Below are 19,854 nucleotides of genomic sequence, written 5' to 3' on the forward strand. Positions count from 1 at the left end.
TGGAGTACTGCATCTAATTTCTGGGTTTTCCAACATTGGAAGAATGTGACCTGCCAGAGCAAGTCCAAAAGAGAGCCATGAAGATGATTAAGAGGCTGGGGAGCACCTCTCCCAGGAGGACAGGCTGAGAGAGTTGGGAATGCTCAGACTGGAAAACAGAAGGCTCCAGGGAGACTTTACAGCACCTTACATTACCTAAGAGGGGCCTACAAGGGAGTGAAGGGTCACTTTTACAAGGGAGTGTAGTGACAGGACAAGGGGGAATAGCTTTAACCTGAAAAAGGGAAGAGTTAGATCAGGTCTTAGGGAGAAATCCTTCACTGTGTGAGAAGTGAGGCACTGGCCCAGTTCAAGGAGCTAAAACTCAGCACAACTAGAACAAAAGGGAAAATATGAACACTTGAATCAGCTCAGCACTGAATGATACAAGTGAGAGTACTTGCATGAGAAAGGTGCTGGAAGAGATGATTTAGCTGGTTTTTTGTTTTGCCTACCCATTTGAACAAGTTGCCTATATTGTGAAACTGCAAATTGACTTGCAGACCAAATCAACTAACATGAATGCTCAGTCACCCTAATACACCAACTACTGATACTGCTAAAGGAAATTAGATATTCTGTTGATTTTATGAAAAAAAGTTTAAGTTAGCATGTACAAACCAACATTGGGTTAAAAACTAGAGAGATGTTTAAAAATTTTGCTAATATCATGGTGAAAGCAATACACTCTTCATCATGTGTTATAAACTGTTAACTACAGGTCTGTCAATCTCACTTCAGTGCCTGGTGAAGTTATAGATACTGAAGGTATTGAAAAACATCTGGAGGACAATGCAGTCATTGGTCACAGCCAGCACAGCTTCATGAGAGGAAGGTCCTGCTTATCAAACCTGATTTCCTTTTGTCATCACACTCAGCTGATCAGGGGAATCCAGTCAATATAATCTCTCTTATGTCAGTAAAGCTTTGGATACTGTATCTTACAGGATCATTCTGGACAAAATGTCCAGCACACAGCTGGATAAATACATCATGGGATGGGTGAGCAGCTGGCTCACGGGCCAGGCACAAAGGGTTACAGTGAATGGGGTGACATCAGACTGGGGACCTGGCACTAGGGGGGTTCCACAGGGCTCCATTCTCGGCCCTGTGCTCTTCAACATCTTCATAAATGACTTGGACACAGGACTGGAAGGGATACAGAGCGAGTTCACAGAGGATACAAAAGTGAGAGAAACTGTTAAGTCCCTTGAAGACAGGCATGCCAAGAGACCTCAACAAATCAGGGGTCTGAGCAATCACCAACAGTATGAACAAGGGAAAGTGCCAGATTCTGCACCTGGAATGGGACAAATCCTGGATGTACAGACAGGCTGGGGAATGAGATGCTGAAGAGCAATGCCACAGAAAGGGACCTGGGGGTCCTGGTAGATGGCAAATTGAACGTGAGCCAGCAGTGCCCTGGCAGCCAGGAGGGCCAGCCCTGTCCTGGGGGCATCAGGCACAGCATCACCAGCTGGGCAAGGGAGGGGATTGTGCTGCTCTGCTCTGAGCTGGGGCAGCCTCACCTCCAGTGCTGGGGGCAGTGTTGGGTGACACAATATAAAAATGACATTAAGCTCTCAGAGAATGTCCAAACCAAAGCAACAAGGATGATGAGGAGCCTTGAGGAGCAGCCAAGATCACTTGGTCTGTTCAGAATGGAGAAGACTGACAGGAGACCTCACTGCAGTTACAGCTTTCTCATGAGGGGAAGAGGAGGGGCAGGCACTGATCTCTGCTCTGTGGTGCCCAGTGACAGGACCTGGGGGAATGGCTTGAAGCTGTGTCAGAGGAGGTTTACATTGGATATTAGGAAAAGGTTCTTCACCCAGAGGATGGCTGGGCACTGGATCAGGCTCCCCAGGGAAGTGGTCACAGTACCAGCCTAACAGTTCAAGAAGTGTTTGGATAATGCTCTTGGGCAAATGGTGCGACTCTTTAGGGATGGTGCTGTGGAGGGCTGGGAGTTGGACTTGATCATCTCATCCAACTCTGCATGTTTTGTGATATACAGATATACACTCACACACGTGTGTGAATGTGTGTGTATTTCTAATAATTAACTATCATTCTCTCTCTGAAATGCTTGGGGAAAAGGTTAACTCAGGATCTTTGCTGACATAAAGTGTTTTCGTTTCACTTGTATTCAGGCAGGAATTTCTGTCATCACAATGCAGGTGAGCCCTGGCCTAACATTTACATTCTTCTGTTCATAAGGAACTAGAGTTAACAAGAATATTTACTAAGTTTGCAATCAGTTAAGATCTCCCCTTCTAAAGAAATCTCTACAATTTGCTTCAGCTACTAAGAGCTACCCAAACAAAGAATTAAGAAAGTGAACCATTTTAATCACTACTTTGCCAATACTACCGATAACGTTACTGCTAATGTAGCCATTTTTCTTTAGGATATAAATAGAAATTGTTAAGTAGATCACATCTCTTAGATAACTAGTTTTGACTGCTTATCAGTTTACACCAAATAAATATTTGCAATCTAAACACAAAAATTTTTAGAAGACATTACTTTGCACTTTCATTAAAAAGTGAAATTGACTGGACAGGACAGCATGCTTACTTCCAGGCTTTCCCATCCCTTTTCTTAAAATCTTGGTTTATGAATTTGCTTCTAAATTAGAGCAAATCACATAATTGGGAAGCCTGAAAATAAATAAAATTTAAAAATAAATTAATTAAATGATTGAGAAAAAGCAGCACTTTATCACAAATTTGAGCACTCAATGAGATTTTTAAAAATGCAACACATTCTAAAAGCCCTAGCTTTTTATAATCCTGGAGTATGTTAACCAGCATAACTTATAAGTTTGGGGAAACATTAGTTTGAAGGTTATTACTCCAAACTCAAGACTCACCAACTGAGGTCCCCTCAGCAAGGTGCAATGCATACAGAGAAACCAAAATTTTCTGCTTGTAGTTTTGACACTGTTGGTGTATATTCTTCTGACCACCACTTCAGACTTCATTATACACTTCTGATAGTTTAAACTTCACTTCATGAAGTTTGACACACAGCTCCATAACCATTCCAGTAACAAGAGTTCACAGCCAGCATTCTCAGAGTAGGGGTATTTTTTTTTTTATTTTTCAAGTTTAAAAAAAAAAAAAAGTATTAAATCCAGCTACTTATGCCTTTCTTTGCATGACACTAAAATGATGCTTACAGGACAGATGTGGTTTTGTGGCTTATGGCTGAGTACAAGCAGAGTGCATATTGTAATCAAGCTGTGTAGGACAGTTCATTATTTAGATTGCCTGCTGTTTCCTATTGAATGACCTTGATTCAATTCCTTTTCTCTTTACTGAGCTTTAAGTATACAGAAAGAAATATTCCAATAACAAAATATTAAAAGCAAATAAAGCCAGTTTCAAGGAGGGATGGAATGATTAGGAGACCTTCCAGTACCATGGTGTTTATCATCAAAGACAAGATCATATACACCAATTTCAAACCAGATTTCAACAGGACGCAAGTAGGTAGGCACAGTCTGAAAAAATAGGGAGAAATTACAGTCCCACATTGAATGGAAACTGAATGAGAAAGAAGCTCTGCAGAAACAAACTAAAATTTATACTAAGTCTATCCTGGAATTGTAGTAGAATAAACAAAAAATTAATATGTCCATGTTTCTAAAAATAGCTTTTTCTTCCCTTATTTGCCATCATACATACTTACCCATTCTAAAGCAGGTAACTGTTTAAGTGGTCCAGACTTCATCAAAGAGGTTCCTAATGAACTCATTTACACTTACACTCTTACTATTCCTACAACTTAAATACGGAAATTTAACTAAAGATGTTTACCTACATGCACCATGCTTAAGAAAAAGCATCTTTGGTTGTAACATGTTCTGCAGCTTATATTCCCTTACATATTTTGCACTGCACATTCAATTTAATTTTCTAGATTTACCCTCATCAGTATGTGAAGATGCTCCAATCAATTCCAAATTAATAGATTCTGTTTCAAATAAGCAGGGTACATTTAACCAATATATTATGAAGGGTAACCAGACTGATTTTATTTGTTGAAGTACATGAATTTCTTTGACCTCACTCTCTTGATTTCTCTCAGACATTACTCTGAAGCTATAGCAGATTTGTTTCAGCAACAAGACAAAGGTACAATCTAATTCATTTTCCAGATTGTGAACATGACTGTCCAAAGCACACATGTAATTATATTCTTACCTTGCAACAACATATGTTTTAGAAACACTTTTTTTAGCAGAAACATATGATTTGATATGAACAATGCTTTTTTCTTAAAAAGAAAGTGAAATTAATATTTGCCTGTAAACACTGCTATCTTACAAATTTATTCAATTAAACCAACATTAACCTATAAAAACAATGCCCAATTTTAATGTGCTCTTTGCTTTAATACACTCTTACACCAAATGTTACAGCAACTAAGATGTTTCACCATTTTTCACATCTTTGACAATTTAAAAGCTGTTTATATTTGTAAAATTGCAGCATTTCCCCTCACTGAAATCAATACAACTACTCAAGAAAAGCATGCAGGTACATCATGTTAGCTGGATTTGAAAGAATACAATTTTATAGTCATAAGTTATTCTTCAGTGTTTTGGCATAAAGAAACAAACATACCTAATTTTGCAGTGCTTCTCAAATTTATTGACTGTGAAACACATAACACAAAAGAAATCTGCCATCCTGAAGCCAAAGGAAATCATATAGTGTAAAGAGCATGACAAAATAAACACCTAGTCTTAAAATAAGAAGGAAACAAAATTCACAAACCAAAGGATTCTCCAGCTGGACAATTCCATCTCTCCTGTCATCACTGCAGACAAACACTTGTAGGATTAGTCCCTTAACAGAGGTGGGGGTCTTGAGCTATTCCAGCCCATCTCTGAACTCGTCTTTGGCCAGAAGCTCCCTGCCTACTCAGAATCTGGGCAACAGAGATGAACATGTGCCAGCTTTACAACTACTACATTTCAGTGTAATATATTACCTACAAACCAATTTTTGATGTTCTAACTGAAATATTAGACTCTGAACTTCAAAAGAATCTAAACTGTTGAAGCTTAAGTAACAGAGTTTTCTGTTGTAACTGGGAAATATACACAACCTCAGAAAAAATTCAGACTAAACCAAACAGCAACTTGGGGAAAAAGCAAATGTACATCTTAAGAATACAAAAGGAAAATTGTATAGAAATAGTTCATGTACCTGGAAGTTCATGTATCTTTACTGAAGAAACTTTTAGTACAATGAAAATTAAATCCTAAAAAGTGCCCAAAAGGGAAACACCAAAGTTTCCCTTAATACAAACACAGGGCAACATTTTTTTTAAATGACAGTTTTTTCTGTCTGAAGTATTTTTGATTTATGTGTTAGAAGTTTCAGCACATTTGTAAATGTAGGAGTAATGTGAAAAAATTGAATGTAGCTTTTGAAACCTAGAAGCTGTAATTTACTGTAAAAACAGACAAAATAGAAATCCCAGCAAGGCTAAATATATTATAAAATGACTGCTCACTCTGTAAGTAATATACCTGGTTTTAATATATGTATAAACTACACCATAATAGCAAAATTTAAGTTGCTTAAGAAGAAGTGTAAGTTTTTTCTGCAGTAAAATCAAAATTTGATTCACAACATTTATGTAAGAACAATGGCTTACAGTCAAGAGCCATTATAAATGACGTTAACTAATGCACACAACATGAAACATTCAGCATCTTATGAGAAAACGAAACAGGTTTTGTACAAACTTGCACTGCTAAGATGGTTTCTGCCCAGTACCAACCTCAATTGCAGGTGAAGCAGCAGGCACTAAGAGGGAGATAGTGCTGAACACACAAACTCCTTAATTATACTTTTTAGTGACCAGCCAAATTAAAGTTGGATATGCTTTTAAGTTAAACAGTTCAGTGACAAATCATTAAAAAGAAATTGAAAAATATGGAAATATTGCCAAATATTAATAAAGGTATGAAAAAGCTCATTTTATTAAACAGTCATTTCAAAAGTAATATTCTAGAGATAAAAATTCATTATAAGGTCTTTAAAATGGCAACAAATTTTGTGCATTTTACCAGTTCTACAATTCTTCAAGCGCTTACTGTTTTCGTTTGGAGTTAAGACCTAAGTGGTTTTTAAAAATTATTGAGGGCTAAACAGTGATGCATAAACAATACATTCCCAAGTCACCTTTCCCCCCCTTTAGTGTGAACAGGTAGGCATATGTTTTTGATGCTTTGGTGTCAAGATCAGGTGAACTGAATGGTTTTAGAGAGCACATTTCTCTAGCTCCTTAAGGGGCTATAAAATCACATTCAACTCGGCTTTTTATTAATAATTCATGGCAACTTCCTTAGTTCACTGCAGGGGCATCACTCCTAGGGCATCATTCCTATTGAAATAACATAACAGGGAAAGTCAGATAAACAGTTCTACCATCAAAATGAGAAGCCACCTACCATGAACCCTGAGACTCTAAAAGCCCTAAAGAATTTAAACCCTTACAATTTTCAGGCTAAATCTGGAATTCAACATTCCTTCCTAAAAGTCAATGTTCATTTAATAGATAAGTAAATCCAAGAAAATTTTGTCTATCTAATTAAATTTGGTTTACCTGCACATTTGAAGTGTCACATTTCCATTCATTTAACTAAGAGCTATTTATGCTTTCATTACTCTGAAATAGACCATTTTAACAAGAATATTTTACTTCAATTAAGGATTAAACTAAGTATATCCCATTAAAAATATCTATGATGCAAAAATATTATGATTTGGAATTGGAACACTTTTCACTATAGTAAAAAATACCTACTAATATAGCAGTTACTTACACCAATTATGATACATAAAGACCACAAGACTTCATTCTTCATGGTCACATAATAGACGGTTCTTACAGAATTATGTCATGTATTAGTAACATTAGGATTTCAGTGCACATGTCTAACTAGATGGAGAGATTCAGGAAAAAATGGCTTTCAATATAACCACATTAGGATAGGGACTACACACTTATTTTGTAATTTACTCAGTGGAACAAAATTAGCTTTGATGCATCAGTAAACCACCATGGATAAACAGCTTTATCCTTACAAACTTAATTAATTCTGTTGTAGAAGAAAGGAAGTTCACTTCAAAAGCTTAGTCTGCTCTCTGAGTAGAATAATGCCCTATGCACAAAAATGCTAGTTGTACGAAAATTCAAAATCCATCTTTAACTTTTTAAAGTAAGAAGAGAACATAGTGTTTTAACTGCCTTGTCCTTGCCCCCCCAACCACATTTTGGTATTGAGAATAAGGTATTAGTGAGTGGCTTGTTGTAATTTGTGGTCAGTTTCCAACACAGATAAAAAGCTTGAAAAGGCAAAGCCTCAGAGGTGCATTGGCCCAAGTGGTTCACTGCTGTACTTTAAAGATAGAAGGTAGGAGGCTGTCTTTGTGGCTGTACCATCATTCCATAGATACATTATCTCCATAACTTTTAAAGACAAACTTTAGATGAATTAGTCCTGATAATGTTGGGGAAAATAAAAGAAGGTCAGACTTTTGGGTACTAATTCTGTATCATCTACACAGTAACTATTCCCTGGTGTCTCTCTCTCTCACTCCCTCTCTCCTTCCCTCCCTACTCAGTAACATAGTAGCCCAGGAAGGTTGTGTTTTCTGATGTAAACACCAAGGATAAACAGAATTTCTTTACTGTCTTATGGAGGAAACAGTTGAGAAACCTTGTCAAAAAGTCACTTGTTTCTTCTAAGATAGTTGTTTTTTAAATCCAGGTGGTAACCAATAGAAGTGATGAAAACTTTCCTTCTAAGAAATCAGCATTTTCTTACTTGACAGCAACATCACTCTTAACAGTCTGATTCCTTAGCAACAACACACAGCAAGGAGATATGCACAACAGTCTCATGTAGATTAAATGAACAAGAAACCACACATTTTGACTTTTCATCCTAATGTCCCCTTTGCACAATTGGCAAAGTAAATTAAAAGTCTCCCTGTGCACAGCGCTTTATCCTCAAAGGGCTGCCTCTTTTAATTCATGTATAGAACTGAACTAAATTTCAAAAGCTTTATTCACATGAAATCAACTATCACATCTTTTTATGTGTTGCAATTTTATCCTAAATTGGTTTATAACCCACTCTCCGCTTTCCTAGTTCAGGAAACTGATTATATGAACAGTTCTAAAATAACACATGTGAAATGAATCAGGAATTGACACTAAATACTCATTGCACACAGTGTTACACAAGGACAGCTTAGGTTCTTACCAGAATTACAGCAGTAGTTCTACTATTACCCATTGAGAGTGCATAACTTCTTCTATTTTATTTACATTAAAAACAACTACTGACTTCTTAATATTGAAAAATCAGGAATGGACAGCATATGTTGCAACTGACAGATGAAAGTAGGGAAATGCCAGGCTTTCAGAAATGAAGTACAACATGAGAAACATTTTAAGTCTGTCACCAAATACAGTTTATACCACAAACAAGGATTATTTGTAGTATTTGAGTGTTACTTGGCACTTTTAATGTAAAACTCTACACAACTGAGAATTAAAAAAAAAAAAAAAAAAATCACAGATGTATTCATGACACAATTTTAAGAAGCCAGTATCCCAAAACAGCATGCTCACTTTAATGCAAGTTACATGACTTTCCATCTGGATATTACCCAAGAATTCAAAATCTCTGCAAAAGGGACAGCATGTTAATACAGCAAATGTTAACTTATTTGATGCAATATTACAATAACTGTATAGTTTTAAATACAATTTTAAAGTATCTGAAGCTTATTTTTAAATGTGGAATTATTTTTGTTGCCATATCTATAACAAAAAACAGCAAATTTAATCCTGAGCCTAATTCAGAGGTGCAACTTCATAATTCCTAAGCAGAGTTGGATACACCCATAGTAAAATCAGCTGGAGTTAAGTATATGTGACTCAATAATTCTCAGGTACAAATGGGCACATAAAGCTATGGGCTGAGGAAGCTGAATTTGGACAGCACAGGAAAACTTTAGGAGGAGTGCAAGGATCAACTGTGTGACTGATTGATTTTAGTATATGTTACTTAAGTCTTGTATTTATTTGAGGAACAAGACAACAGAAAAAGCTCCAGAAGTACTTCTCCTGAGCTTCAGGTGTTTTATGAGATGGATGTGGCCAAAGCACCATGCTATACTTGAAAATTTTGAGTTTTAATGTTATTTCAGAGCAGCACTCTACTTTTATAAGGCTGTAATGTGTTTTCATTTTACCTGTACTGAGAAAAAAAAAAAGGGATAACAGCAGGAAAGCAGCTATTCTAAGAAAGGGAGGCATAAAATGTAAACATAATGCAACAAAGAAGCAAATGAAAAAACTCTCCTTTTCCTTTATTAGAAATAAGGGAAACAGATTGTGCTCATCTTGCTTTAGGGCCAAGAGTCTCAGTGTATGGAATTCAGCCAGGCTCCAGCACACAGCTCACTATGGAGTTTTGCTGTGTTAAAAAGTAAACCAGATGGGATATTTGCTTCCAACAAGATAATTTTAATGGAAATTTTTAGAAGTACTGTAAAAGAAAGCTCTACTTTTCAGCTTTATCTGCTATTTTATTGTGTATAATAAGGGCAGGTAGAATGAAAAGTAGACTATGAAAACAAACCACAAAAATTTAAAAATTCAAAACATTAATCATTAACCAAGTTTTGAATTTATGTGCCTCAGAACACCAACTGCTTTCATAAAGCACACACCAGGCTAAAGCCAAATCTCAAACAGTAGCAGAGGTAGTGTGAATAAAATATTCTAAAATTATGTAAAGTAAGTAAAAAAGAATCAACTTAAAGGTTAGCCTATAGCTTCATCCAGCTTGAAGAAAAAATATGAAGCAAGTCAACAGACCAATACAGTAGGGCCTTGTGAGACCTAACAGACTCAGTGTTTTTGTTCAGGATCATTAAGATAACATCTCCTGTTCTTAAAAGACCTCATATTTTCCAGATGAGCTACAAAAAAAAAAAAAAAGAAGGTAGATGAGGTATAGTTCTACAGTTACAGACTTCTTGTACATCTGACTAATTATTTTTAAAGTACTGTACCCAAACTGTGCTAGAGCAAAATGAAAGAACTAGGTTTTTTTGTTGTTGGGTTGTATTTTTTTTTGTTGTTTTTGTTGTTGTTGCATCGGTATCTTAGACTGTAGCCCTGAACTTTTTGGAGCAGTAAACAGTTTTTTTCAATACAAGCTACATCTATTTCATCACAGCAACAAATTCACTCTTAAAGAAAGATAACAGGCAATTAGGGCAATATTTTGTAAACAAAGTAGCTTAGACACAAATGGGACCCATTACTGCTGAGAAATAGGGTCAGGTATATAGAGAGACGCTCATGGTTGAATTATCCCAATCCAGTTTGCCAAGTAATGGTACCCATCACTAAAAATTTACCACTAAAATGGTAGTATATGTTTTATTTTTTTTTAATCTTCCTCTCAGACTAAGCAGTGCTCTAAGCTCCCTTTTCTTCTTCAGGAACTGGTCTATGCCAGACTGAAGAAATTCTATTCATGCTTTGACTTTGTCCGACCATGTTGCTTCAATCAGCCAGAAAGCAGATTGGAATGAAATTGATATGACTGGATAAAAGAAAATCAAATTTTTTCAACATTTAGTTTCAGAAATCTAATTATGAAGCTTTTAGTAATAGTGTAATTACTTTGAAGTTCTGAACATATGTTTCCACTGAGAGTATTCCACAGAGGACACTGTATCAGAAAAGGGAAAGAATGTAAACATAAATGCACCAAAAATATTTCAGCTCATCAAAAAAAATTAAAATTGAAAAGAGAACCATATGCCAGAGATGCAATATGATGTCCAATATGAACCACTTTTATTTCCATCATGAACAGTCCTTTCGAAGAAAATGGAAAATAATTTTTCCATGACATCAAAGCACACTACCAAAACGTTACTGGATTGGCACATAGAAAAAAATGAAAATACACATGTAAAATTATTATGACAAAAAGCAGCTGAACACTATTCCTTGAACTTTGAGGGTCTAAATGTTTCTTCTGATTGAAAGGATGTCTTAGAGACATAGCTTACACAATGGGCCTAAAAAAGCCCATTCATCTCAGTTTTTTGTGATTCTTATTCTTGTGAATTTAGTTAAATATCCTTAGCTCTATACACTGAAAGTTATTAAATCTGAAGTATTAGATCTGACACAAGACAGTTTTATTGGTTAAATTTAATTTTTAGAAAAAAAGGAATCAGTGAAGTAAGAGAGGAAATTCACCACTGAGCAAGACATTTAGAAATACTAAACAAAAGATATAGAAAACAGTAGCACAGACAAGAAGACACTGAAAAAAACCAAAACAAACAACAACAACAACAACACAACCCACCAAACAAAAAAAAGGAAGTATGGAAACTACATCTGTTGTAGTGCGTTCAGTTTATTTAATTGCTCCCCCATTTCGTGTATTACTGCCCCATTTTATGTATTGTGTCCCCCTGTTTAATGTAAATGGTTCTGCCCTCCCCCAGTTTAGCCCTGCCAGTTACGTTATCCCCATGGCAACTCCCGCCATTGGGGTTGTCAGTCCTTTTGGTTATATAATTTCTCCTCCCTCTCCTTCCCTTATATGTAGACTTTCTCTCCTCCCTGGGCCCAGTCAATCACCCCGCACTCCTCCCAGCTTTCCAGAATCTTCATCTCTCTGGGTGTTGTGGTTGGCTGAGGTCCTGGGGCCCCTCCTTTACTTTGTGTCTATTGGTTTCTCCCTTATGTCAGTTATGTTAAGTTCATCCTTTCACCCTTCCCTATTGGTTCCCTGTAAATCCCTCCCATATACACCCCCTTCCTTTAAAACCTCACTTCTCCCTCCCCTCGGGGCCATTCCCTGGTTGGTGCCCCTCAGTTGGTTTTTGCGGTTCATCAATAAACCGACTCCACCCCCAGAGAGTGTGCGACTCCTTCTCTCGTCCAAGCGGCAGCGAGTTCCGTCCGCAAGCCAGCTCAGCCCGAGGCCGACAGACGCAGAGGGGGGCTGGCAGTTTATGCAGCTGGGTGTTGGCCGCTGCCTTCTGCCAGCCGGACCTTGACCTTATTGGCCACGTACACCTCGCCGCATACATCATAATACAGAAAAGTTTTACTTTTAACAAAACATTACTCACACTGATCATCACAACAGTGGTGAAGAAAGCAGGAACATTTTTGTTACTGGGAAGACAACTTTGCTTTTTGTTTGTGCCTTTTATGCATCACAAACAATTTACAATTGTAAATGAATTTGCTCCAGTGCCCTTGTATGTCATCAACAGCAAGCTTAGCGCACAAGTCTACTTTTACATAATACACAAAACCCCACTCTCAGCAGATAAACTAAAGCAAAGGAGGATGTCCAACTCTTGTGGCAACAAATACATTGTTCATACCACTTTCACAAAAAACAGCACAACCTACAGGTTTTGATAGCAACTGCTCTCTAGAAAGTTCTACTTTTATTTTCTACACATTAATACATGATAACCTTGCTGTCCTTCAAACTGCCATGTAATGACAAGCTCTTTTCTCAATTAGGACCTTCATTCATCTTTATCAGCTTCAGAAATTCTTAAACAATAAATCAACTTATTAATGCCTTTCTTTTTTTTTTTTAATTGGCCAAAGGGTCTAGGCTTAGAGCTTCAAGGTAAAAACAAACCGTGTCTCCAAATCATAAGGGAATGTCAAAAGAAGAATAAAATCCATGGAATAAAACAAAGCACACACAATATTTTTTTTTTCTTACCAACAGATTTATACTATAGGGACAAATAATGCATAAAGAAAGAACTTTTGACATATTCCTAAAATAAACACACAATTTCATAGGTCAGATTTCCAAAATCAGGGTTAAAAAGGGAACACATTAATATCAAGGCGCTTGTTGAAAATGTTCATTTGGTAACCACCTTCCTTTTCATAATTTCAACTTAGCTCAAACCAGCCAAGGATAGAAAATCAAGTCGTCCTCAACAATCAGAACAGGAATACAGTCATGAGGTACGGTAAAAACTGCAGGATCCAGACAAATTATTTTGGACGTGTTTAATGGGCAATGACCCATCATACATTTTGGATATGTGTATATCATTGTCCTTGTTTTCCCTTTTTCAAAGGTAAATGGAGAAGAAAATACTGATATATAATAGTATAAATTCAGAGATCATCAGAGATCATGAAAGCTCTTGAATAGTTTTAGAATCAGAGTTTTAAAATTTCCATCATTGAAATTGCTAGCATGAGTAGAGGTTTTATATTCTGCAGACAGCCTCAAACAGTTCTGAAGTACAAGAGCAAGCTTCTGACATTAAAAAAACCTCAAACTACTTAGATATAAAAAAAAAAAAAACAGGAAAAGAGTTAGAGTTAATTTCTCTGAAGCACATAATTTATGGTGCCACTGTTTTGGAAGGCATTGTGATATATGGAGAAGAAATTGCTGATGATTTTATGGCTTATCCATTATAGGCATGTAGCCACTGTAAAAAAGACACCACATAAAGCTACTATGTGTATTTAATGCATCATAATTGTGACAAGTTATTTATGCAATCTTTTGTCTGAATTAATGAGAAGTCATTAATAAAACTGCCTTGTTCAAGAAAATATGCATGTTTACCAGCACAAATACCAGGTACCACTGTACATTATTGCTCAAGGGCATGAAATAAAAGGCAGTTTCATGATTAATTCTTCATTTATTTCTACCCTTAAGATCGCTATCATCAAATTTAATATTTGAATGATAGCTGGAGAACTTAAATGATTCTTTGTCTCTTGTCATCTTAAGAGAATTTGCAATATCATGGCAAATATTTCAGTTATTTTCATATGCCTTAAAAAACAACTTTGATGCTACAATTTCTCCTGGGTCAAGCTTTAACAATACTAATGTAGACATGAACACGATGATTAAGAAAAGAGATGCAACAAAAGAGCTACTGCTTAAAAGCCAGTTTAGTACAATCAGGCAGGTTTCAGTCTGCTTCAAAAAGTGCACAATGATTCTTTCTCTACCTTGTCCAACCTCAAGTATAAAACAGACAAAAGAAAACTGATGCATTTTTCTACATCAGATAAACCTAATGGATTTTTTTCCTTATTTTGTAAGGTCACCCATTGTTCCACTCCTTTAGCACTGATCAAAATACAGAAGAACTGGGAGGGGCATGAACTACATTTGGAAACTGAAAACTTGTAAGAATATTATAGATTTTAAAGAACATATCAAAAATTAGTTACTTAATGATTAGAAGTCCTTATAAAGCACAAACATTTGCAAGATGCCCCACCCACACTCTAGTTCAGAAAGAAGAAATTGGGTTGTGAAACAACAGACAATTATATAAGTAAAGATTGCCAACAAACTATCTCCAAAGTGGAGACAGATTGTAGTGGCTTTCTGTGAATTCTGGCTATCTAGCTGCCCCCTTTCTTACTTTTTTTTCTTCTTTTAATGGAAAACTTCATATATCACTGGCTACATTTTGTGTTAGAAGTTGATTTTCAGTCAAACAATACTTATATACAGTACATAGCAACACCAAAAATTGATGGAAAATACTTAATTTATCTATTTTACATAAACCTGTATGGCAAAGTAACAACCTTCCCAGTAATGATTTTATTCTCCCTTGGGCTTCTCCTACATATAGCAACTTGGAAAACCTGCACCATTCTGGGTCTTGTTTGCTCCTGTAGCCTGACCATTTATACATCTGAGAGTTCCATGATACAGGGTGTGGAAGCCCAACTAACTTACTTCAGTAAATGGGGATACATGTGTTTCCAAATAAGAAAATTACCTCTTGAGGCAGTGTTACAGCAACAGAATAAAACAAAGTCCTTAGCTTTAAACACATTTACAAAAGACACTCTTTATCTTGGCAATGACTCTTAATCAGTAGCGTTTGCTGTTACACTTTCCAAAATTTTTTTTCTCAATTTCCATATTTTGTTAGCAGCGGCCTTTTCCTAGTTGTCCTAGCCCTGTTCCTAGCATGGGCAATAATTTAAAGAAACTGCCAGATCAATTTTCTGTCAGGCCCTATCTGAAAAATTTAAAACACTGCATCAGAATATCCTTAGCCCCTGCTTAGTTAGTCTCCAGTGTCTTGATATTATAATACTATAATTTTGCCATCAGTAAAAAAAAAAATAATTAACCAAAAATTAACCAAAAAAAAATTTACAAAAAAAAAATTAACCAACCAAACAAAAAGACACACCCCACTTTTCCTCCCCCTTACTAATTGTCTTCCAAAAAGAAACCCAAGCAAAAATTCTTCTCATCTCCCTTCACAGAAACAACAAAATCCAGAATACTTATGTATATCTAGCAAAATCAGCTGTCTTTTGAAGATATCCTACTTCAAATAATACTAACTTTATAACTATGTTATATATAACTATGTTATTACTATGCCAGCAAGTTGTTTACTAACTTACTAAAAATAACAAATTATTTTGTAGGAAAATAATCATTAAAATATAATTCCAGTAAAACACACACTGTTTCATGATGCAATTCTGTTCATGAAGTCCAATACAGTGACCCTAGGAGAAGGGAAAAAGGCTCAAAACAAACTGTGCAAAAGAGGTCATGTATTTGAAATGCAAGTAGCCTTTGATATTCCAAGGTTTAGGTTTTGTTTAATCAAACTAACTATCAGTCAGATTATTCCACATACTCATGAACTACAACTTGAACTATAACTCCAGTATTATAGTCCAACTATCCATAGCTTTAGAACACCAAAATGCCAACAGAAGAAAAAACACTCAAAATTGCAGCATGGGATCAAAATATCTAAGTAGAAAACTTCTAAACTATTCTTCCTTTGATTGCTATGTTAGTACCTTTATTATAATAGTGCCATGTATATAAATATATTCAGGGAAATTCTGAAAGGGTTTATTCTTATTTTGCTTCCTCAAGGTTATTTTCATACCAATGAGAAATATTTATGTAGAAAGTAGATTACCAACATGCTGAAAAAGGGTGCAGCACAGAGGAGTGATTGGTCATCCAGATAGCTCAAACTTTCACCCAGGCTCCCATTCTCCCTTAACTTGATTACTGCTGGATGAATCATATTTCACTGTCAAAGCCCTTCGCAACCTGTCGCTAGCACCACCTTCATCTCTCACTCACCACAGAAATGCTGAACTGCCACTGTTAACTATATAGTGCCTATCTTTTACATTTTTAAAACAGCTTAGGGCCTTCTCCTGGGTTTTTTGCTTTTTGAGAGATATTTTCTGAAAAATTCCACAAAGCTGTCCCAGGATCTTCCTTCAAAATCAGTTTTGCTTTTTATTTTTTCCCTCCAGAACAGGTGTTAAAGAATGTGACATTATTGCCAGGGCTGCTGACTAAGAAATAGATCAGCCAATCCAACTGCAGGTTGTCACTTCCATTCCACTAACACCAGTTTTCAGCTGATCCAATGTAAGCAAATAAATTAGATAAATAAACTTCAAAAAGCCACCACAAACAACTCCCCAAAGCTCCATGTGCCTAAGTAGAGCTATGACAAGCTATGTCACTTAACTAGCTCAATCCAGATTCAAATGACCATTTAAGGAACCTGAACGTGCACAAGTCTATATGACCTGGCCTGTGAGAAATGAAGAGAAAAAGGTGATAGAAAATAAAAAAACCATTAAAGGAATTATCATGTGTACGAGTATATTATGACATTAACTTATGAGGACATAAGACACTTCTAGAGATAGGAAAATGTGAAACATTTTGGAAAATATACCGTGTGTTTCATAGAAAAATTCTTTTGAATACTCAGGTTAAAAAATGGGCAGATGATTATCTCACCCTTGCCCTACTGCCCCCAATTTTTGTTAGGGCGTTCACAGCTCGCAAATGTTTAGAGGAGAGTTTTCAGAAAGTCTCAAAGCAGGCTATTGGACTAGGTCTCCACATCACATACTTTGAAGATAATTCTTTCGTTTTTGGGGGGTGGGGGAGGGTGTAATGATTTTGGCTGGGATAGAGTTAATTTGACTTAGAAGTGGGTACAATACTGCATCTCGAATTTAGTATTAGAATAATGTTGGTAACACACTGATGTTTCAGTTGTTGCTAAATAGCGCTGAGCCCAAATCAAGGACTTTTCAGTTTTCCATACTCTGTCAGTGAGGACATGCATAAGAAGCTGGGAGAGTGTGGCGAGGAGACAGTGACTCAGACTGGCCACAGGGATATTCCACACCACAGATCATGCCCAGTAGATAAACTGGTGGGAGTTGGTCTGGAGGATGGGCTGGGCACTGGCCAGTGAGCAATTTTATTCTGCATCCCTTGTTTCTCTTGGGTTTTATTCCTCTCTCTCCTCTTCATTACTATTATCATCATCATTAGCATTATCAGTATTTTTATTACTTTGTTTCAATTATTAAACTGTTCTTATTTTGCCTGCAATTCTCCTCCCCACCCTGCTGTTGGGCAGGAGAGGAGGGGGTGAGCCATCGGCTCTGTGCTACTCAGTTGCCAGCTGGGGTTAAACCAGGGCAGGTTCCAACTCATGTAAAGCTGTGTTTTTAAATTTGCAACTAATTGGTCTGTACATCTCATAATCAATATTCACAAACGTTTCCGTCTGCCACAGTGAAAATAAAATTATCATTCCTCAGTAATATAACATTTATATTCATGAGCAGTAAGTAAATATTTAGATTTCAGTGTGAAGCTAGAGGCATCAGCTCTGTAACCACATGGGCAGTCCCTTAGGTACACTCGAATTACTTTTCTGAAGCATTCAAAAACAAACACACACTGCAGTTCTGCAAACACATGTATTTTATATAGTACAGCAGTAGCTCAGATCAGCACATGACATTGCAAAATAAAAACACTGGAATACTGACCCCTGTGCTTTCCTTAGGCCAAGCCTTCAATTTAAAATGTTCTCTACTATATAAGAAAAAAGTAGCTCAAATGACAAAGTCCTCTAAGAAAAATTCCACAACTAGGAAGAGATCATTTGAATTAATATGCATACAGAATGAAAATACTGGACAACTGTTTATATAAGCTTCTTTTTAGCTTTAGCAAAGGTTCAAGAACATTAGCTATACACCTGCAATCATACACTGCTAGGAAAAAAATGAATGCCTGAAAGACCCACAGCATTCTTGGAAACTTTTGAGATTTTCAATTTAAAACAAATAAATATTTTCACAACAAAATGCACGGTTTTAAACTTGATCAGCTCTTGAGTAGGCAGCAACTATGACACCAATACTGATGATGAAACAGGAAGCCTGAGGACAGCAAAGAGTTGGTAAAATGCATGTGCATCCACTAGATTTTATAGGTTTTACTTTAAATAATTCTCAAAACTGAGAAAGTCAAAACAAGATGAAATGTGTAACAGGAAGGTTACAAAACAGACCCTGTAATTTTGAACTCCCCAGGTATGGATTAATCTTTCAAGGAAGAGATCCCACTGCTGAAACAACCGAGTCACGCTTCGCACCAGCAGAAAGCAGCTCAGGACCAAAGGGTCACACTCCCAAAACCATGAAGTGTCAAAAGTTTCTTCTTTTCAGGTCACCAGCAGTACCACGCCAGACTAATAACACGTATATACGCTGGCAAGGCCAAAAAAAAGTTCGCATATCACACAAACCTTGCCGAGAAGCATTTACAATCGATAAACTGAGAAAGAATAAAAAGCGATTTAAAAATGCCCTCAGCCCCAAGGCCTGGCCAGACTTTTTACCCCTCTCCCGCGGGGGTAAAACAGGAGGGCAGTGACCCCTCTCAGGACTTTGGCCCCGGCGGGTCCGGCCCGGCCCCGCCGCGGTTTAACCAGCGGGCACCGACCGAGGGCAGCCCCAGCTCGTCCCCGCTCTGCCGAGGCACCGGGGTGGACGGGCGGGGACTGAGGGGACGCGAAGGGAGCCGAGCCAGCCCTCGCCGCCCCGAGAGCCGCAGACAAGGCAGCAGAGGCGACAACAGTGGCTTTCACAGCAGCAGCAAAGCGGAGGCCGGAAGGGAAGGGGCGGGGAGGAAAGGGCGGATCCTTATCCGGCTGGCCCCGCTCCCTGCCGCGCTCACTCACCGATCATGGCGGCGGCCGCGGCCACGCGGGAGGAGAGTGGCGACGCGTGCACGCGCGCGCCTGCACGTGCCGGCCACGCCCGCCGCTCCAGCACTTCCCCTGCAGCCGCCCGGGGGGGTCGCGCGAATGTGGGCAGGGTGGGCCGGCCCTGAACGCGCATGCGCCTCAGCGAGGGAGGTGGAGGCGCACGCTGGGCTCTCTGGGTAGCGTAGTCCCTTGACAGCTCACACCCGCACCGGCTCTTCGCACGTCATCGCCTCACATTTTCCCCACGCACCGCTAATGACTTTCTCGTTAATTGCTGTCCGCCGCCCCGGTGTACGGTGCACCGGGGGTAGGTAGAGCTGTGCGGGACCGGGCGGTGCCGACGGGGTTATTTCTGATTCCCGTCCCGCTTCCCCGGCGGGTTGTTGACGCGTTGCCTGGCGACGGCGGCGTGGCCGGGAGACCGCGCGTGGCGGCAGGTGCCCAACGGAGCCCGAGAGGGACCCGCAGGGCCGGAGCGCAGGGGAGGCAACGGCGGGCGGGAGGGCGGGCGGGGGCGAGGACTCCCCGGGGGACCAGGACATCAGGTGGCGATGAGGGGCTGGACACGGCGGAGGGGGGGACGAGCTGGGGTGGTGATGCAGAAAGGGAGTTGGTGCAGGGG

At 38.2% G+C, this 19,854-nt stretch overlaps 2 protein-coding genes across 4 annotated transcripts in view; one reads left to right on the top strand and one right to left on the bottom strand.

The window, feature by feature from the left end:
- Positions 1-19,453, bottom strand: part of PRKN (parkin RBR E3 ubiquitin protein ligase) — a 678,920-nt gene extending 659,467 nt beyond the window's left edge. The window contains exon 1 of the mRNA XM_014266682.3: positions 19,206-19,453. Within this exon, the coding sequence (XP_014122157.1) occupies positions 19,206-19,365 (160 nt within the window). The 5' untranslated portion in view covers positions 19,366-19,453. The remainder of the gene's footprint in view (positions 1-19,205) is intronic.
- The window catches only part of PACRG (parkin coregulated), a 211,668-nt gene continuing 211,214 nt past the window's right edge, over positions 19,401-19,854 (top strand). The window contains exon 1 of one of the 3 annotated variants that reach the window (XM_005486486.4): positions 19,401-19,539. The gene's annotated coding sequence lies outside the window, so the exon portion shown is untranslated. Of the gene's footprint in view, positions 19,778-19,854 lie in introns of all 3 variants that reach the window. The other 2 variants (XM_005486487.4, XM_014266684.3) reach the window with 2 other exon arrangements.

This window comes from Zonotrichia albicollis, chromosome 3 (genome assembly GCF_047830755.1).
Source record: "Zonotrichia albicollis isolate bZonAlb1 chromosome 3, bZonAlb1.hap1, whole genome shotgun sequence".
Classification (NCBI taxonomy): Eukaryota; Metazoa; Chordata; class Aves; order Passeriformes; family Passerellidae; genus Zonotrichia; species Zonotrichia albicollis.